Here is a 22,262-nt window from a genome sequence, read left to right as displayed (position 1 = left end):
TTGAGCAGAAATTGTGTAGGGAATAAGCTCTGTTGCAGCGAATTAGGTTTGTATCCTATTTTGTTTTAGTTTCATGCTCGTGGAAAGATTTGAAAACAAATGTGGGACAGGTCTATGGATCCCCTTGTTGTGGAAGAACTGACTATACTAAATCTCCAAACTAGCAGACTTCAGAAGAGAAAACTGTGCATAACTGACTTGGAAGGCATTGTGGTATAGAGGAAAGAATGTAGATCTGGAATCAGAGGATTTGGGTTCAAATTTTGGATCTGCCAACAACTACCTGCATGGCCTTTGGCATGTCAGTTAATCTGTCTGGATCCAAGTTTACTCGTCTATAAAAGGAGGAGGTTGGATTAGATGGCCTCTAAGGTCCCTTTCAGCTATGAGTCTATAATTCTAGGGCTCTAAAACCCAAGAAGATCTCCGTTTTAAATTTCCTACTAGAGTCTGGACCTCCCTTCTTCTGTAATTCATGTCCCTCTTTGTACACTTGATAAATCAAGGAGTCCATTGCCTAGATCCAGATAAATGTGGTTTTCACATCAGCCGCTAAATGTGGAACCAGTGGTTAATGTAACCTGGTTAATCCACAGATGACCAGTTGGGCAAGGAATTTAGTCTCAGTTAGATTTTTCATCACTTGCCCGAGTCATTTCACATAAAAGATGGTAGTTAGAAATTTTCTGTGTGATACAGGACTAAAAATTAGTGATCACAGTTCCTGATTTCTGGCCCACATATTCCTTGCCCACCTCTCTATAATGCATTGAAGTCAAGATTATTTCTACTAGGTCACTAGATATGATAGTGAGAGAAATCTATTCTTCTTTCTAGGGTAGCATCAGAAATACAACAAATTGGGGAGGGGGGACATGCATGGGGAAAGAATAGAATTTATTCCCCAAACAAATTAGGTAAATTCTTCTTTATTGAAAGAGAACACTAGTTTGGAATATGCATATATAATATCAAAAGTAGAATTAGAAAAAAAATAAGTTTTTTCACTTTTGAATGGACAAACCAAATTTGAGATCCAGTAGAAGAGTCAAGGACCCAGATCAAGTGTAAAAAAATATTAAAAGTCAAGAACACAGGTTTTAATGAGGTTCTGTTTTAATTATGCAATCTATACCTAACAGCTTTTTGGTCATACCAAGTTACTCAGATAAAGATGAAAGCTTTTTAATTATATGTAGCGTATATTCTTCTGAGACCAATGAGAGATATTTGACACAAAACTCTTCACTCTCCCTCCCCTCCTATGGCTCCATGATGCTTCACTCTTTCTTACTCCTATATCAAGTCCCCTGACTCCATATCTTTTACTCCTGACCCCTTTTTCTCAAATCCCATGGCCACCATACTTTTTCAAGCCCTCATCACCTGTCCTCTAAACTATCGCATTTGGTTTCCCTGCCTCAAGTGTCTCCTTTTTTCACATCCAGCCTCCACACAGTAGCCAAAACTATATTTCAAAAGCACAGGTTTATGTCACTTCCTTGTTTAAAAATCTCCAGTGACTCCCTCTTGCCTCTTTATCATTGAAAGTCTTTCACAGTCTGTTCCAATCTATTTTTTGAAGCTGATTATCTCTTCATGTGCTCCGTGTTCCGATCAAACTAGACTTTCTTTCCATATGACAATCCATGTCCTATCTCCATATCTTTGTCAGGCCCAGAATACACTCCCTCCTCCCTTTTGTCTCTTAGAAACCCTAACTTCCTTCCAAACTTAGCTCAAGAGTCACCTCCTACAAGAAACCTTTCTTAATTCCTAGTTGCTAATCTTCCCCACTCCCAATATTAATTTGTATCTTTTTTTATATATTTTGTATTTGTTTATTTGCATATATCCCAAAAAAACATAAGTTTTTTGAGGGCAGAAACTCCTTTTTCTTTATCTGACTAGTACCTTTTGCCATCCCTGGCACATAGTCCGTACTTCTTAAATGTTTGCTGATTGGTGAATTGATTCATCAGTTATTGATAATGAACTGTGGAGCTCTGAATCTGAATGGTTGAACAGTGGTAGAGATTTTAACCTTCAAATGGGGATAACAAAGCCTGTGCTCTTAGCAAAACTGCCAGTAGAAAGGCTTGTGAGAGTGGTTTGTAGCAATATTCAAGTGCTGAAGGGGAGATGGATCGAAATGTGATTAAAAGGTACTTAGTGACTTTGATCCTATCTTTTTATAACATAAAATGTGAAGCAATGGCAGCAAGCTTACAGATTTTTTTTTACTATTAATAATTGTAGCTAATTGTGACAATGTATCAGAGAGGGACTTTTATCAAAGAGCTTGCATGGTGATCATTAGACAACATTTTTTGCCTGTTTTCACAATAACCTAAGACCAGTGTTACTGTAAATGACAGAGTTTAACATCTTACATAGAGGCACAGTTAGGTATAGTGGAAAGAATACTAAATTGGAAGCAGGAGACATGGCTATTAGTCCTAGCTTTAATATTTGCTTAATGTGTGTCCTTGGGCAAGTTATATAACTTAGCCTCAGTTTTTTACATCTATAAAGTGGTACTGATCCCAACTCTGCCTCTCACTTCACAGAGTTCTTAGGATGTCCAAATGAGAATAATTTCAAAGCATTTTGCAGGTGTCAGGTATGATTGTTGAGGCAATTTGCAGTACCTTTGATTGTTGGAAATGGGCGTATCACATTAAGAGGCTGTCTGATAATATGAGTGTTCTTCATAACTTTCTTCCAAAGAAGTTTTGCAGGAGAAACTAGCATATTTGGTAAATGTATAGAATATCACCTGTCTTAAAGATTTGTATATGAAGGCATGAGATTGTAAGGAACACATTGTTAAAGATGACAATGGAGGGAAAAGTTTTTATTTCAAGGGGGGTGGAAATCCAAAGACTTCTGACCTTCTAATGGTATTCTCTTCCTGTAGAAGTGACATAAACTCCAAAACTATGACTTTTTGCAAATGAGAAAAAAAATCTTAACAGAATACTAAGGAAACATGGATATTGAAGGCAATAGGCCATATAGCCAAATATATTTTATTTTTCTTTAAGTAAATTTTTTATTGAATTTTTAATTTAAACTTTAATTTTAATACATTTTTATATCATCTACATTTCCAGTGTATCCATCTCCTTTTCTCCCTTCCAGAGAGACATCTTTTATGTCTCTTTGGCTAAGGAGTATCTAGATAAAGAATTTTTCAATTTTTCAAAACTAACCAAACATATCAGAAGACTGAAACACACATTGTTCTAAAACTCTTGTCCTTGAAGAACCCCATCTCTGAAAAGAAACAAAGGGAGTTGCCTTCTTGTATTCTTTACTTTTTTGTGCAGAAATTAATTAATTTATTTTTAGTTTTCAACATTCACTTCCATAAATTTTAAATTTTCTCCCCCTCCATCCCCTTCCCCCTCCCTAAGACTGCATGCAGTCCAATAGAGACTCTACATATACATTCTTATTAAACATATTTTCACATTAGTCATGTTGTATAGAAGAATTAGAATGAATAAGAGGAACCATGAGAAATAAAAAACAAAACCCCCCAAAAGAGCAAATAGCATGCTTTGATCTGCATTCAGACTTCATATTTCTTTCTGTGGATGTGGATGGAATTTTCCATCATGAGTCTTTTGAAGTGGTTTTCGTTCCTTGCCTTACTTAGAAGAGCTAAGTATCAAAGTCAGTTATTGCACAATGTGGCTGTTACTGTGTACAATGTTCTCTTGGTTCTGCTCACTTCCCTCAGCCTCAGTTCATATACGTCTTTCTAGGTTTTTCTGAAGTCTGCCCACTCATCATTTCTTATAGTACAATAGTATTCCATTACACTCATACCACAACTCGTTCAGCCATTCCCCAATTGATGGGCATCACCTTAATTTCCAGTTCTTGACCACCACAAGGAGAGCTACTATAAATATCTTTGTACATGTGGGTCCTTTTCCCATTTTTATGATCTCTACAAGTGGCTGTCTATGATCTCTACAAGCCCTACAAGTGGTATTGCTAGGTCAAAGAGTATGCACATTTTTATAGCCCTTTGGGCATAGTTCCAAATTGCTCTCCAGAATGGTTGCATCAGTTCATATTCTTTTCTTTGAGACCAAGATTGGCCAATATATTTTTCAATGTTCACTGTCATAAATGCTTTTAAATGGCTTGCTCTCTCTCTCTCTTTCTCTCTCTCTCTCTCCCTCCCCTGCCCCGTTTGACATCCTTTGACTGAAATGGCTTGGTTAAGGAGAGCATGATCCTTTTTCTTTATAGATATTGATGGCTTGGAGAGCAGTGCCATAGGTGGCCAACTGATGGCATCAGCTTCTACAGAGTCTCCTCTCACCCAGAACCAGAGAACAGATGATTCCATAGTGGCAGGTAATGACTTGAATCATGTAAATATGTGTATATGAGCAGTTTGTGTACATCTTTAGCAGCCAAGACCTTTTTTGCCAATGTTTTATACATCTTTAGCAGCCAAGACCTTTTTTGCCAATGTTTTATATACTGCAATGTCACCATTATTAGGAGGAGGATTTTCCATGCCATCATAGAGGCTACTTAGAGAGTTTATACAACTGATGCTTCATCAGTCACCAAAATTACTTATTTGAAAAAAGCCAAATGTAATCAACTATAATAGAACAAGCTCAGTTCTTTATAATAAAACTAGGTAAAGGTCAATAACCCAAAGAATTGTATGCTGCTCTTATGCCGTAAAACATGTACTTAATTCTGTTGATCACTTTTTTTCTCTGAAAAGTGATCCACGGTACTTTGCACTCTAGGGGTTGCTTTTGCCCGTTACATTCTGATTGGCTGCTGGAAGAACTTGATTGATACTTTGTCTACACCCTTGACTGGTCGCATGGCCGGAAGCTCCAAGGGACTGGCATTCATTCTGGGTGCTGAAGGAGTCAAAGAACAGAACCAGAAAGAACGAGATTCCATCTGCATGAGTCTTGATGGGCTGAGGAAAGCAGCTCGACTGAGTTGTGCTTTAGGTACTGGGGCCATTTGGAATGACCTGCAAACCTTGGTAGAAGTAACACTGGTGGGAGTAGGGCCCTCGGAAGGGATGCTCTCTCCTTTAAATAAGGGGTGGGTGGGTGGAGAAGAACATTAGATTTGGGAAATAACTGGTCCCTTACCCCTGAAGGAGTTGCTGCTAATTGTGCATCAGCACTCGCTCAGATGGCTGCCGCTTCTTGTGTACAGGAAGAGAAAGAAGAGAGGGAAGTTCAAGAACCCAGTGATGCTATAACCCAAGGTAACATCTGGAGGGTCATACCATCTATCGATCTATCTGTCTATCTATCTATCTATCTATCATCTATCCATTTATCTATCTATATTTGTGGTTGGAGGTGGTAGGGGTATGTAGATATATGTATATTTTTTTAATATGCATAAATTTCCAATGTTACATGTATATAAAACATGTATATAAATATACCTATATTTCTGCTCAAAAGACAGCATGGTATGTTGGAAAGGGTGCAGAGAGAGTCAGGGAGACATGAGTTAAAGTCCTAACTCTGGCACACACTAGCTAAATGACTATGAGCAAGTCATGTAACTTCCAGTGCCCCCGGGTGACTCTAAGACTTTAAGTTACAGATGGGCTGCTATTCTGCATTGCTAAAGGCAGTTTCCCACACTGGTTAATTAAAAAATTCAGAGAAATAAGAAGAACTCACATTCATATAGTCCTTGAAAGTTTAATGAAGTGCTTTCTTCACAATACTCTTGGCAAGCCAATAATATAAATTGTATTATCTTCATTTCACAAATGTGGAAACAGGCTCTGAGAGGTGGAATGACTTGTCTACAATCAGGCAACTAATATAGCAGATATTAGAACCCAAGTCTCTTGTCTGGAGCCCTTTCCACTACACCATGTACTGATATACCAGTGTGGGCGTATTGTACATAAACATATTTTTTAGTCCAGTACAGTGATTTCATTAGGGTAGAAACTTCCAGAGAGGAAAATTCTTTTAGAAAAGCAAGCACTAATCACGATGCACAAAATTTTATATAACTCGCCTATGGTCGTGTTGGAAACAACCAGGTCTGCCTGTCTCTGAGGCCATTTCTTTAAATTTTCAATCCCCTAGAGTGCCTAGACCATGACACCTCTTTGTAGCTCTGTGTGTGGATATGTATGCATGTGTGTTTTATACACACACACACGTGTGTGTATACATATATACATACATATGTACATGCTATATACATGCTATATAGATGCTATATAGATATATATGAAATAAGTTATCCTTTACCTCTGAAGGAGTTGCTGCTAGTTGTGCAATAGCACTTACTCAGACGGCTGTTGCACTTGTGTGTAATAATGTGTTCTGAAAGAGCTCAGGATGAAGTCTAGGGTGACCTACCTTGAAAATCTGAGCTTAAACATAAATGAAAAAAAGATTGATATTCCATAATAAAGAGCATTTGAAATATTCTTAGAAGGAAAATGAGACCTTAAGATACTATTTGCTTTTCAAATACCCTAGACAACAGAAACACACACACATGCATACACATGCGTCCATACACATACATACATAAATATACAGCTAGAGAATTGTGGCACGTATATGTATTGTGTTGTATATGAGAAAGAGAGAGGTGTAGCATCCCTTTCAGAGTAGATACAATTTACTAAATTACGGGGAAAACAGGGCCCAATTAGAGCCACAAGGTCCTGTTTTAAATGAGTTACCCTTGAGAATGTTTTCCAAAGTTTTCTTAGGGTGTAAGAAAAAAGAACAGCCTTTGTAGGCCTTCAAAATTACAGTTACTAGCATATGTCTAGACCCTATAGGATACCACTAGAAAATTTTATTTTATCTACTTGTGCTCAGAGGACTTATTCTATCCTTCAGCCCTTAGAACAGGGGCGGGGAACCTATGGCCTTGAGGTCACATGTTGCCTTCTAGGTCCTTGGGGGCAGTCTTTTGACTGAGGCCAAGTTTTACAGAACAAATCCTTTTATTAAGGGGATTTATTCTGTGAAGTTTGGATTCAGTCAAAGGTCCATGGTTGAGGACCTAGAGGGCTATATGTAGCCTTGAGGTTAGGTTCCCCACCCTTGCCTTAGAGCAACTGGGAAGTTACTCATTTTTGACCTTTTTATAACGTGGTAAGGGTCATACTAGGATAGAGATTATTAATCAGTCATAGAAATGGAAAGATGAGAAAAAGGAAAGAAACTAGTGCTCATATTTTTAGCCATTAGGGTAAAACATAATTAAAGATACTTTAACTGTAGGCACTGGAAGAAAAAAGCTCTGGGTAACATGGGATTCCTAAGCAGGGAAGATGAGACAACATATGAAAAGCACTTCCCAAACCTTAAATAAATGTTAGCTATTATGCACACAAATTCTAAGTTGCTGGTATTAAAATCAGTGGAAACATTATTGGACTGATATTCAGGAGACCTGAGTTCTAGTCTTGGCTCTTCTGTTAACTAACTGTATGGCTGTGGTTAAGTCATTTAATCTCTCTGGGTGGGTTTTTTTCAATCCTTAAATACTGGCTCATTCCTTACTTGCACAATGATGGGCTTGGACTAGAGAGTCTAAGGTCCTTTTTAACTCTGACATTCTAAGATTCAGTATTCTCTACAATATGCTTTGTCCTGCCATACCTGTACTTCGTTTCTATCATATGCCCTTTCTTTGTTTTTTCCTACTTGGCCTGCTTCTTTCCAACTATTAATTCTTATAAATGTCTTTCTGGCACAGTGAAACAAAAAGTGGAACAGAAACTGGAGCAGATTGGGAAGGTTCAGGGAGTATGGCTGCATACGGCACATGTTTTATGTATGGATGCCATCCTCAATGTAGGCCTGGAAATGGGAAGCCACAATCAGGACTGTTGGCCACATGTGTTCAGGTATGGAATGGTAATTATCCTTTCTTCTTGTACAAGCACCAATTTTGCCTTGGAATTATGGCTCAAGTGATACCCCTTTTGCCCTGTGAATTTAGTAGTGAGTATCTAATTTAGATCATAATTATAATAATAGGAAGGTTATCTACTCATAAGGGAGGGTTAGAAAGATGTATATTAGAGTGATAGGAATTGAGTTTAGGAATTTAAATAGAAAAACAAAGTTTGAATGAAAAAGCAAATGTGTCATATTCAAAGAATAAAAATTAACTTCTCAAGGAGAAAATAGGAAAAAATTAGTCTGTGCAAGTACAATCAATCAACAAGCATTTTCTAAAGTTTCTACTACATGCAGTTTGTGTGTGTGTGTGTGTGTGTGTGTGTGTGTGTTTTAACTCAAGGGTGATACTGTAATACATGATGCAAAATGGAATAGCAACACTTACAAATGGTGAGATAATATTTAACTGTTCAGAATTCTGAGTAAATATCTTGTAGAATATGCCCTATTTGGGATTCTATAATTAAGTATAGCCAGGGTAAATTTAAAAATTCAATAGAGTGATTTAAAAATTAGAAGGCTAAAAAATAGGGTGGTTGGCTCAAGGAAAGGAATTAACCAACCCGCAGAAGAGAAAGTTGAAGGCTAGACTAATGATGGTCTTCAGTTACATGATAAGTTTTAATATGGAAATTTGTAACCAACTAATCTCTAGTTCTACAGCAAAAGAGACTTCAGTTTCACATAAGATGTTTATTGAATGCATTCCCTGGCATGGAGACTGATGAAGCATTGGAATATGTTTTTGAGGAAAGTTCCTCTTAGATCAAGAGATTCAGGTTGTTGACCTTGTGTCTGCTCCCTTCATTGATCTCACTGACACTGATTGGAACCCCTCTGTGCTTTTGAAGACAGTTAATGTGGGTTGCTGTGGCCAAAAAAAAGTCATTTGTGTAGCTCAGTCTTTTGATAATGAATCTCTCTGCATATAATTAGACAGCAGCATACAGCACAGTGCCTGGCACACAGTAGGTGCTTTATAAGCCTTTGCTGACTGATTAGATGACAGAGAGTATTTGCCAGGGCCATATTCAAAGCCTTTTCCAAATCGGTAGTATCTGCTCAGAGCTCGAGCTCCGTTGTAATAGCCTCCTGGTATCTAGGATCACCTTCATGCTACTATGATCCATCAAAGAAATTCCATGGGGTATATTTTAATGTCAGTAGGGTGATCTTTAGTCTTCCCTAAGGCTAGAAGAATAAACTTAAAAAATCCTTAAAACCCTCCTAGATCTAAGATTCTACTTGGAAGAAATCAATTCCAGGACACATGGGAAAAAATCAGAGGTTGAACAAGATGTTTTAGGATTTTTCCTGATGTTTAAAGTGATTGTCCTAGTCAAGACAACAAATATTTATTAAGAGCCTACTATATGCCAGAAATTGTGCTAAGGACTGGGGACACAAAAAAGGCAAAACAAACAAACAAAAAACAGTTCCTGCTCTCAAGGAGCTCGTAGTCTAATGGTAGAGAGAGCATACAAACACCAAGATAAAAGCAAGATATAGAGATGATAAATTGGATATAATTTTGGAAGGAAGATGCTAGCATTAAGGGGAATCAAAAAAGGCATTAAACAAAATGTATCAATGCTTTTTTTGTTTAAGAAACTAAGAAAGGTAAAATATACACGTATACATATATATATATATATACATACACATATTTATATGTATATACAAGTACACACACACACACACATACACCATTATCATTGTTATGTCCAGAGACTAGTCTGGGAGTCTGAGATGAAAGAGAAGCAAGGGAAGCAATGGATTTTCTATCGATTCTTACCACTTGAGATACTGTACACTGAGTGCTAATCCCAGATGGCCACTCATAACCCTAATCAACCTCAATCACTTCCATGGTCTTTGGTTCCCTCTTCTCTGAGTACAGAGTATGTGAATATGTCGCAACATTGGAGCACAACCATTTCAGCGATGGCACAACTCAGCCTGCTCTGCCTATCAGCCAGCCCCAGAAGGTCTCTGGAGGGACAGGGGTCCTGGCAGATTACGAGTCAGAATGTTTGCCCCAGGAATCACACCTCGAGCAGGACACCTCCCTGCGCAGCACACCCATCATTCAGCAGCTGTCCATTCAGGAGCTCATTAAGGAGGGAAGGAAGGGCCGAGCTTTTGACTTCCGTAGTGGCAGCCTACTGAGTGGGAGCAGTGCAGCCAAGGCTGTCCTCACCCTTTCCACCCAAGCTGACAGGTAGGTGGACACTTTACTTCTTGTCTTCTCTCCATAGTAGGCTTTTCTGCAACGGGTCGCTAACTTTCTAGCAGAGAAAATAACTGGCACTTTTCCTTGACCTGTGGTTTCAAAATAAGATTAAAAAAAAAAAACCCAAGCAAATATGAATCCAGTGTCAAGGGCCAGGTAAAGTAGGTTGCCTATAAATTGAGCAATTTGTCTGCCTCTTCAAACAGATTTGGAATTACTGAGATAACTAGATGGAGCTATAACTTAATCCTGTTTGCCCCAGTTTCCTTGTCTTTAAAATGAGCTGGAGAAGAAAATGGCAAACCACTCCAATATCTTTTCCAAGAAAATCCCAAGTGGAGCCACAAAGAATCAGACATAACTGAAAAACAACTGACCACCTGAACCTGTGTAGTAAAAGCAAGTAACTTCTCTAGGCCTCAGTTTCCTCACCTGTAAAATGAGATGATTGGATTAGCTGACTGCTAAGGCCCTTTCTAGCTCTGAGTCTGTGATCCTATAATTCGAGTGATAGGGGAAAGACAAGCACACAACCTTAACACAAAGTAAGAGTTATTGCTTATTGCTGTTGTTTGTCTTTCGTTCTCAAAGAAGACCTCAATGACATCAGGGAGGCGATGCCATAACATGCAAGTGAATTGGATTTAAGTGAGAGAGAGCTGTGCAAAGTCACCAGCCTCCCTCTCTCCTCAGGAGCCATCTGGGTCCAGTGGCCAGATATGGATCAGAACAGCTGGAGATGGTCCAGGATGCAGTGGGGGCCTTGTGTGGCAAACAATGTATCACATGGACAGTAAGAGAAGAGTTTTCCCAAACATGTTGCCCATGAGGCTATAGAATATAAGGCTGTTGGGTTCCGTTCCAACAATTTTATTTAATTACAAATGTAATCATTTCATTCACCTGCACAAACATCTGGTGAACATTAGACATAAGAGAAAAATAGTAAGGCAGCCACTTATTTCAGCACTCCATCAAATATATAAAACAAGCAGCATAAGAACACAGTACATATCTGAGGTCAAATTTGAACTCAGGAAGATGAATCTTGAACGATTCTAAACCCAGCACTCTATCCACTGTGTAAGCAAGTGGAATAGAGCTAAGGCTGGAAACCTGTCCAAATTCTGGACTCCAAATTCAGGACTCTTCCAGAGCAGAGTGTTGCTTCTCATTGAAAAGGAGAGCATAGCTGCTTGAAAACTCTTAGCTCCTTAGGATCATGGGCCTGGTACTAGAAGAGACCTCAGAGGCCTTCTAGACTAAGCCCTTCATTTTTTGGCTTTTTGGTTTTGGGCAGTGGTCAGTTTGTTAGGCAATCTGGGTTTTGGGACTTGTCCAGGATCACACAACTAGCGAGTGTTAAGTGTCTGAGCTCAGATTTGAACTCAGGTCTTGTGAACTCCAGGGCCAGTGTTCTGTGCCACCTAGCAGCCCCCAAGCCCTTCATTTTTCAGATGAAGAAACAGAACAGGGAAGTCGAGTAACTTGTTCAGGGTCCTACAGGTAATAAATACCTGGATGTCAGGGACTGTGTTTTACTTCTTTGCGCATTATCATCATCATCATAGCTGACATTTGTATAACACTTTAAGGTTCAAAAATTGCTTTACTTATGTTATCTCGTTTGATTTTCTCAAAGGTGAGTGCTATTACGTCCATTTTATAGATGAAGAAACTGAGCTAACTTGCCTATAGTACAGTTATCCCTTCCACATTGTAGGGTTAAGGGCATGGTACCCCCACAATCTGGAAAACCCGTGTAAAAATGTTTTGGGCCCCCCACCACTTTGTACCACAGAAGAAGGCTGGATTATTATAGTATTAAAAGATAAAATATATTGATGTTTTACAATACTATATAATACACATTTTATATATTTCTAAGTTTCTAAACTTTTTCTGTGTTGTCTGCTGGCTTTCATGTGTTGCTTGTGGCTTCTGCAAAACTCCCAAAAAATTCCTACTTACTTTCTTGTGATATATGATATGTGATAAGATATATCATGATTTCATGTAGCCATGAGATATCAAAACTGAAATGGGGAAAGTCATTATGTAGAAGGGATAGCTGTATAGAGCTCGGGAAATGCTATTATCTGGTTGTTCTGATATGTTTCTGAGTAACTTTTTCCTGTACTTCCCACGCAGGCTCTTCGAAGATGCTGCTGACAAGCTGAATTTAATGGCATTGGCAGGTTTCCTTTACCAGTTAAAAAAAGCTTCTCAATCCCAGCTTTTCCACTCTGTTACAGACACCGTTGATTACTCTTTAGCAATGCCAGGTAATGCTTTCCCTTAAGAAAATGGATACTATGAATGCATAGAGGAGCAGGGACCATCAAAGGCCACCAAATCAATGACAAGCCAGAGATAATGAATGTGTTACCTTTTGCTGTATCATTAAGTAGTTACGCAAGTGTACTGGCCATGTGTGTGTAAGTGGTTGTGTTGGGGGCCTAGGGTAAGGAAGATGCCTCTTTATATTTGAAAGTGATGCTCCTTGCCAGTGTAACTGTCCAGGTAAGCTAATGTTAATGCTGCTAGACTTGTTGGCTCAGCTTGTTAAGTCATGGTCTTAATGAGGCAGAAGCTGTAGATTCAATTCCTCATGTGTTAGCTTCACTCAGTGGGGAAAAAAATCTATTTCACAGCTCTGCCTACACTCCTCATACCAATAAATTATTTTTTCTGATGCAAGCTACTGATTACCAGGGGAATAAGGCAAGAGACTAGATCAGAAAAAATCCATCTCTATTCTAGGAACAATTATTCAGAGCATTTGCAATTGATCAATCCTATCATCCAACAAGCATTTAAATGATGCCTTCTATGTGCCAAGCACTATGCTGAGTGCTACGAATACAAAAAACAGAAATGAGTCCCTGCCCACAAGGAGTTTACGTTCTATAGAATGAAAAGCCAATGTTATCTTTGTATTTATACCTACAGAGTACTTAATTTGTGAAAACGAAGGTGCAGAGAGTCCATAATAGCTGTATACAAATGCCTAAAGCCTGTCATGTGAAAGAGAAAGTGGCCTTATTCTGTGTTTCTCCACAGGGCAGAAGTAGGTACAATGGACAGAAGTTATAGGGAGGCAGATATGAGCCCAGTATGAGGAAGAATTTATTAATCATTAGAACTGCACAACAAAAGAATGGATTGCCCTGTATAGTAATGAACTCCTTGTCACCAAAAGTGTTCAAGCAGGAACTGGATGACCATCTGACAGTGATGTTGTAGAAAAGATTCCTGTACTGGGTAGGAAATTGGACTTGATAAACCAAGTTTTCTTTCAAGTCTGAGACTAATTCTAAGTACATCTTTTGAGTCTTAAAGCAGATTTAAATGTCAAAGTCTCTATCTCACAAGGTGACTGTGTAACCTTTCCACAGGTTAGGGCTTTTTTGGTTTTGTTTTCATACTACAAGCCAAGCTTGGCTCTCTGGCAATCTACTGTCAACATCTGCTCTGATCCCAGAAGCTGTCTTTAACCAAAAAAAAGAGTTTTGTTACAAAAGAAGTAATTTCTGTAAATCCAGAAACAACAAACCCAGCTATGAAGATTATACCTAATAGGCTGGAAGTTACTAGAAAGAAGGGGTTTAGCTGGCTAAGAGCTGTAGAAGATTAGACTTTTCCAACAAAGGCAAAGAAGGATGGGGAGGAGTGTTGAGAGACAAGAGAGTCAAGGGTGGTGAGTAGGAAAAATCACAGCAGTCATGGCTGCAGCCACAGATAGTAGAGATTAGAAGCAGCAAAAGGGGTGAGTTGGCAGAGATGAGAATCAGGGATAAGAAAAGCAAGCAGCAGCAAACACTGAGAGTGGAAGAGAAGATAAAAGAATACACAGAATCAAGTATGCTTCTGCACTTGGAACAGTGCAGGTCTTTGCATCCTAATTGATCCTCTATAGGAATCAATGTGCTACGTAGAAATCATGCCAACTGGTACAGCTTTCTAGCCTAGGGATGGAGGGTAGTTCATTGTGTATATACACATGTGTGTATATATGCATATGTGTATATACATGCATATGTATGCATATATATATGTATATATATAGTGACAAACTAAATCATTTGGTGCTAGGTCCCATGTCATCTTTATCTGCATCTATAACTATGGTTCAATTAAATAACTTAAATAGCCAGAGAAGCATCAAGTGAGCTATAGGGATGATTTTCATATAGAACAGCTCATTCCCACAGGGTTCCTTGATTACCAAAGGCTTATCATAGTTTGTGTGTGTGTGTGTGTGTGTGCGCATCTGTTTCTGCCTCACTAGCAACCTTTCATTTTTACACTGTACGATGAGAATTCTCTTTCCACATTGCTTACCAGTGTCTACCATGTTGACATGTCTTTTTTCTGAATTTCAGTAAAGGACATCTGCACCACAATCCTTCAAGTCTCTCAGTGTTTCTCTATGTCCACTTTTTATCTAGTCACTTCCCCAGGATCACTTTGTAAGAACTAGGAACAAGCTGAGTATCCTCCCAGCATCCCTCCTCTGTATCATTCTTTTGACCTAGGACAGTCAGCATAGTTGCTCTGTTATAATGGTCTGATGGCACTCCGGGCCTTTGCTGCTAACCAGCTCATCATCCTTCTTAATAGTGGAATATCAAAGGACTTACAAAAGGAAATGGGTTGGCCTAAGTGGAGGCAGATTTCATAGTGTTATAATAGAAGAGCAGCACCACAAAACAGATTTTCAGCCTTCCTTAATAAGGGACTATGTAAGAGAGAATCTACCATGATACTATGAGGTGAACCTTATTTCAAATCTCAAAGACAACAGAATCATGAAAACATAATACTTCTTTAGTCCTACAATGGATATGTGATCTCATAAACTCATCAATATTGGTAATACCTCCAGTAGTACAGATTGCAAAACATCCACAAATTCTCATCCTGCTATGACTTTTGTCAATCCTATAAATCTGGATTCCATCCAGTATGCAAGGGACCCACCTCTAGGACTTTGAATATTACATGGGTACCAGTGAAGGACACAGACCATCTATCTATGATTCCTTACTTTCTTACTTCCACTTCATGTGTAACCCACCTCCTTTTCTGGTCACACATTTCCCTGATGACATCTTTTACACTACTTTTTACACATAGTTCATTATTGGAAATAGGCCACAACTTATTTTCATCCACCAGGCATGTCTTCTAAGATCTTTTGGGTGACTCATACTTTTGATTCTTTTGAGACTGTGGTTTTCCATGACTCTTACTCATAAAGCATCACTAGAAAAATACCGATGCTTAAAAAGATGGGTTTTTTGTTTCAGGGAGAAGTTTGAGATGATTGAAAGTCACAGTGCAATTTGTAAATGCAGCTCTGCCCGCTGTCTTCCCTCCTATTCAATTCTGAACTCAGTTCATTATCTATTCTCAATTTCTATACAAGATGATGTACTGATAACTCAGCTCTATAGACTATCCTTCTGGACCAGAAGTGTCAAACTCACAACCCGTGGGCCACAAGCAGCCTGTAAAATTCTTGAATACAGCCTGAACCAGATTAAAATATAACTGGGAAATGTTTTACAAAATAAATAAAAATGCAATATAACACAGATCTTGTTAATTTGAAATTTGCTAAATCAATGCACAGCCCACAGGAATCCATTTCTATTTGAGTTTGACACCACTGTTCTTGATAATAGGTGTTCTTCATCCACTTTGTTTTTCCAGCGTGGATGAATAAGTCAACTTTTTTTGAGTGATTATGGAGCATATATAGAAACCTTTACAATGTTCTGGGGCTTGACATAAGTAACACAACATTTTCCTTCAAAAAAGAGCATCTTTCTGGAAGACTTCACCACAGCAGCCAGTCAGTTTTGGACTCTGCTCTGGATGTCACCTTTGACATAATGTAAGCCCTATGAGTTTAGGCACAATTGCGTTTTTGTTTTTGTAAAATGTCATTAGTAAAGTGCCTTACACATAACTAATCATATTGTAATAGCTCTAGAGGTGAAAGGAATCTTAAAGGTCATCTGGTCCAGACCCCTCATTTTATAAATGAAGAAACAGAGACTCAAAGAGATTTAGTGACATGACCAAAGTCACACAGGCAGTAAGAATCATAAATAAGACTTGAACTCAGGTAGTTTGACTACAAAGCCTCTGCTCTCTCCACTATACCACATTTCCTAATTTAATAAATGTTTGTTGAATTAAACTACATGAAAGTGGCATACACCTTTGTTGAGCATATGTCTCCTTTTATGCCTTTCTGGATACTAATACTTTAGTATAATCCAACAAAATTATCTCTGTTGTGTCTATTAAAAATCTTTTTGTGATTTTTCACATGATTGGAGGTATTTTTCTGGAGAAGAGGCTTTAAGACAATATTTTGCTTTCTAGAGTCAAATGCTTTTTTACGATCTTCAGAGAGTAAGCAGAATGGAATCTTGTTTTTCCACACCTCTTATTCTGTCGTGTAACTGTAAAGAATCAAATATTATAGAATATTGTCTACATAAGCCCACCCATTCCCATCTCAAATTTTCATTAGATATATTCTAAATGAAACAGTAGGCTCATAGAGCAGTAATTATTGATAGACTCTTAATCATTTGGGGGGGGGGGTAGTAACATTGTCCATTATTTCTTTCCATTTGTTTGATGTCCTCCCACCTTTCAGTTAGTCGGTAACCATTTATTAAGTTCCTACTATGAGCTCCTACCCACTTTGCATCTGCTGTCCTGTTTTCAACTCCTCAGAACAAGATATCCCTCTCAGGATAATAAGCTTCTAAATTTACTACCCCACTACTAACTCAAGTCTTGACCCTCAGCCTCCTCTCCCTTCTGATAGAGGGCAGAATACCAAATTCTTCCCAATGCTTTCCTTTCTGGAGGGCAGAAACTAGACTTTCAGTTCATTCGACTTTGCATCTGTTGATTTGCCTGATTTCAGTTCCCCAGAACGAGATGCCCTGGATGTGTACTATCTGGTGTCCTGTTGCCCCCCACCCTGCTTTCCTGCCTATTTTTCTGTGTAAGCTCCTTGAGGGCAGGAACTGTCTTTCCTTTTATTGATTATATCCCCACTGAGTAGGCCCTCAACAAACATTTACTGCATTGTTTCTTGGATTGGGTTGCCAGGCACTGTGCTGAGCACTAAAGATAAAAGAAAGGAAAAATAGTCCCTTCCCTTAAAGAGCTCACAATCTAATAGGAAAGAGCACATCCTTCAGAACTGTGTTGCCTCCAGCATGAACCTCCTCTGTGTATACTTTGTTTGATCCAGCTGTTCCTTTTGTGTTTTCTTTAGCTCTGTTTCCATTCCTTTATGTAACATATCTGAGACTGTGGCCTAAAGGTCCAAAAGCAGAGGCTATACTGTCATTGACAGAAGAAAAAACATACTTTGTTGTGCAAATTTTGAGAGATATTTTTCATCTGTTGTACTCATTTGTTTCATCCTTAAATGACAATGACATGAGCCCTTGTAGCCAAAAAAAAAAAACCTACTTAAAAAAGACTATAGCACAGATATATGCGGGTACACATCAGATAGAGAAGCTTTATTGTTATTGCAAATCATGTCAGAGAACTCAATTGACAGAACTTCTCTGTAAGCCAAGTAAGCTTTGAATAGAATTTCCTCTGTGCATGCATATATATGTGGGTGTATACATTTATGTGTATATACGTACACGCATATATGTATATATGTAATATTTATTTACATATATGCAGAGAACATGCCATCCATCTCCTGACAGAGGTACACACATATGCACACGTGTGTTTAAATATATACACAAACATATATATAGTAGCAATATATGGCTGTAAGAGTTGGACTACAGGGAAAGCTGAGTGCTGCAGAATCAATGCTCTTGAATTGTGGTGCTGGAGAAGACTTGAGGGTTCCTTGGACAGCAAGGAGATCACATCAGTCAATACCTAAAGAAATTAATTTAAGCTATTCACCGGAGAAGGTCAAATACTGAAGCTGAAGCTTAAATACTTTGGCCACATAATGAGAAGACAGGATTCACTGGAAAAGACACAGATGTTGGGAGAGATTGAAGGCCAAAAGAAAAGGGGACCACAGAGGATGAGATACATAATGTCATGGAAGCAATGAGTATGAGCTTGGACAGACTTCAGGAGATAGTGGAGGATAGAAGGTCCTGGTGTGCTATGGTCCATGGGGTCACAAAGAGTTGGACATGACTGAATACTAACAAGAAGTATGTGTATATACATATACTAAGTGTATATATGTATATGTATGTATGTATATATTTATACTATATGTATGTTTTTGTGTGTACCTCTCTGTCCAGAGGTAGGTAGCATATTCTCTGTATATGTGTATACACACATACAGATTATATACATATATACACAGATTATATACGTATATGTATGTTATATATCTGTATCTATGTCTATGTATATATGTACATATACATATGTATATACATGTGTGTGTAATTACTACCCAAAAGATGACTTCAAATATGTGTGTGTATACATACACTGTGGGAGAATATGTGTATGTAAAGAAAGAGAGAGAAAGAAGCAGAAAACATTCTGACCAATCATCCCAGGTCTGCAGTTGGAATTGAAGGTGACCTGGAATCACTAATCTGTTCTTTCCCTGGGGAGAGTAAAGAAATAGAATTTTGTTTTGCTTTATGGCTGGCATGGCAAGGGAAGTAGAGAAGAACAAAACATAAACCCAGGAATATTGGGCGGAAGGGGACATGATTACTCATTTTACATTGAAATGAGGCCAGTATAAAGATAGGGTCATTATTCCCAGGGGAGGGAAGATACAATGCCCCACCCTTTTTTGTCACTATAGTATAAATACTGCCTGGCAGACTCTCCATAGCAAAATGTAGGGCCCTTTGCCTCACTGAAGAACAAAGCACTTTGCAATTTAAAAACTGGGGAACCTTTCTGATTAGTTTACTCAGGGACTCCAAGTTTAAATTTGTGTCACTACTTCATGACACAAGTTACTAGAGGCAGGATTACAGCCAGCATGACATAGGGTAGGATACAACACTGGATTCAGGATTTTAGGAAGGACTGAGTTTGAATCTTGTCTAAGAGCTTTACTAGTTCTGTGACCCCAAATGAGTCACTTCCCTTTCTTGGGCCATAGTTCCTTCATCTACAAAATGAGGGGGTTGGACTTGCCCTCTCAGTTTCCCTCTAGCTCTAAATCTATGATCCTTGGATTCTGTGACCATCTATGTGCCTACCTGGACTCCTCTTCAGCACCTGGATCACTTAAAAACAGTTCCAGATTTCAGATATAATGATTATCACCAATGTCAAGAAGAAAGGTGGAAAAGCTGATTTTGGCAACTATCAGATCATTTCTCTGCACCCTTCCACTGATAGGATGCTCGCCAGAGTTCAGATAAGCTGTGTTCCACGCAACATAATGTCAGTGTGACTCTTGGATTGCTAAAATGGCACTAGGAAAACACAGAGGAAATGAGAAAATCAAACTTCAGCGTTTTCCTTGCTTTTAAAAAAATCATTAAAAATCTTGCCTGTCTTTTTCTGAACATACCCACATTCCCAGGGTCCCCAGAGGTTCTGAAGCTATAGGGTATGAGAAACCTGTCATTTATGCCACTAATTGGTATTCAGGCTGAGTTGTGGGTCATCTAATGGCTCTACTGTTCTGCTGAAGCAAAAACAACAGGCTGTTTGCCTCAGGCAGTTCTAGTTTGACATAGTACTACCATCTTTACAAATCACTAGTCACTTTATTTGGATAAATTTCACTAGATTTATTGCACAATGAAATTTCAACTCAGAAAAACAAGAAAGTGGCTGGTGACCATTTCTCTTCCTCATAGAACTATTTTCTGCTTTTCATTAAGCTGTATCTTGCTTGACAGTAGACATAGGCTATTAGCTTTTTCATAGTACTCAAGAAATCTCACCACTGTGTTATTACTACTGAGTGTCTGGAGGACTGTGTGCCTATGTTGAGCTATCAAGTATGCCTGACTCTTTGCCATATAGTAGTTTATACCCTTTTATTTGTTTGTTTTTAATTAACTACTTTTTGTGCAATTAACAAGTATTTATTTTCTCTCCCACATGCCTCCCCTCCCCCAATTGAAAAAAAAAAGAAAAACAAAACTACTGTAAGATAATATGCTTAGCCAAGCAAAACAAACTCTCATGTTGGCCATGTAAAAATGTATTTCTCATTTTGCATCTTGAGGCCATCACCTCTCTGTCAGGGGATGAAGAGCATCCTTCATCATAAGTGTTCTGGGATCCTGGTTGGTCATTACATGGATCAGAGTTTGTAAGTCAGTTGTTTGTCTTCCCAGCATTGGTGTTATTATATAAATTGTTGTCATGGTTCTGCTCACTTTACCGTGCATCACGATGTTCAAACAAATATTCCCAGTTCACTCTGAAACCATTCTTTTCTTCATTTCTTATGGCATAGTGATGTTATTTTCCCCAATTGATGTCACACCCTTAGTTTACAGGTTTTTGCCATTATAAAAAGATCTACTAAGAATATTTTGGCACAAATGGGTCCTTTTCATCTTTCTTTGATCTCTTTGGGTACAGGCCTAGTAATGATATCACTGTGTTAAAAACGAAATGCATAGTTGAGTAACTTTAGGAGCACAGTTTCAAATTGTTTTCCAAAATGGCTAGGTCAATTCACAGCTTCAGCAGTAGTGTGTTAATGTGACCATTTTCCTTCTAACATTTATCATTTTTCTTTTTTGCTAACATTGTCCATCTGAGGGCTTTGAGGCAGCACTGATTATCCTTCTCGATATGTTAATAATGCTTTGCCTTTCATCCTATGTATATGGCACCAAGGGTTGACTGTTCCTGGTTTCAGGTTTTGTCTCCTTTCTTATAGGAGAAGTTAAATCCACCCAGGATAGGAGAAGTGCTCTCCACCTGTTCCGTCTCGGGGATTCAATGCTCAGGATAGTCCGGAGTAAATCTCGGCCACTACTCCATTTCATGCGCTGTTGGAGCCTTGTGGCTCCTCATCTGGTAGAGGTAAGTGTTTGCCGAAAGGAGAAAAGACCTGACTAGACATTTTCAGGACAGATAAGTCCTAAAAGCAGCCAAAAATATATACATATGCATATGTATGTACACACATATATGTACATATCATGCAGAAACAACTGTTACATCATATTTCAAACTTTATAGTCATGTTCACATACATATGTCAAATGTATATATGTGTATGTGTATATATATAATATATGTACATACAGAATAATTGCCTCTTTGCATTTTTAGAGGGAGTTAACTCTCCCAATGAGATCACAGGTCTGATCCAAAATGTGTGTGAGTTTACATACATATATGCAGAACCTTATGGACATTCTGACAGATTATAGAGAGCCCCCTCATGTCATGTAAGTAGAATATAATTTGTACCTAGCTATATCCACATGTATGTACATTTATAATGAGGCTGTGCCAAAAGTCTTAAGGCAATTTTAACACAATTCAAGCTTTAAACTGCCCTGAGACATTTATAGATACATTTTGGACATGCCTATGATTTTATTGGAATAGAAAACTCCCTCTACCAGTGCGTATAGGCAACTACTCTATAACTTAGACAGTTGCCTGGGGATAATAAATGGTTGGATGATTTGTCCAGTGTCACAAAGCCAGTATGTGTCAGAGGTGGGACATGACCCCATGTCATACTGACTCTGAGACTGGCTTCTCTAACCATTGCTCCACCCTGCCTCTCTTGATACATAATTACTGCCGTATGGTAATAGCATTCCATAATTCACAGCACAGAACTAATTGCAACACTTTATAAGGTCACACCATATGTAGTACCTGAAGTGTCATCATCAAGGGGAGAGAGAAGACACTGATTTTAACTCTGTCTCTCTCCACTACAGTGATATATAATATGTTACTTAACAGAACTATTCACCTCCTTCAAATAACATCCAGTATTGACTTAAATCAGAAAAAGAGAGAAACGGGCAATTTCCCATTCCTCCTCTGGGAAAAGTAGGTCA

General features: G+C 38.4%; 1 protein-coding gene across 1 annotated transcript in view; it reads left to right on the top strand.

Moving 5' to 3' along the window:
* Nucleotides 1-22,262, top strand: part of ARFGEF3 (ARFGEF family member 3) — a 202,821-nt gene that overhangs the window by 143,367 nt on the left and 37,192 nt on the right. Inside the window, 7 exon segments of the mRNA XM_036767780.1 lie at nucleotides 4,270-4,377; nucleotides 4,788-5,003; nucleotides 5,159-5,269; nucleotides 7,759-7,909; nucleotides 9,868-10,188; nucleotides 12,352-12,485; nucleotides 21,116-21,261. Of these exon segments, the coding sequence (XP_036623675.1) occupies nucleotides 4,270-4,377; nucleotides 4,788-5,003; nucleotides 5,159-5,269; nucleotides 7,759-7,909; nucleotides 9,868-10,188; nucleotides 12,352-12,485; nucleotides 21,116-21,261 (1,187 nt within the window).

The sequence above is a fragment of the Trichosurus vulpecula genome, chromosome 7, assembly GCF_011100635.1.
Source record: "Trichosurus vulpecula isolate mTriVul1 chromosome 7, mTriVul1.pri, whole genome shotgun sequence".
Classification (NCBI taxonomy): Eukaryota; Metazoa; Chordata; class Mammalia; order Diprotodontia; family Phalangeridae; genus Trichosurus; species Trichosurus vulpecula.
The sequence above is the reverse complement of the archived record's forward strand: the minus strand, read 5'-3'. Positions and strand labels throughout refer to the sequence as shown.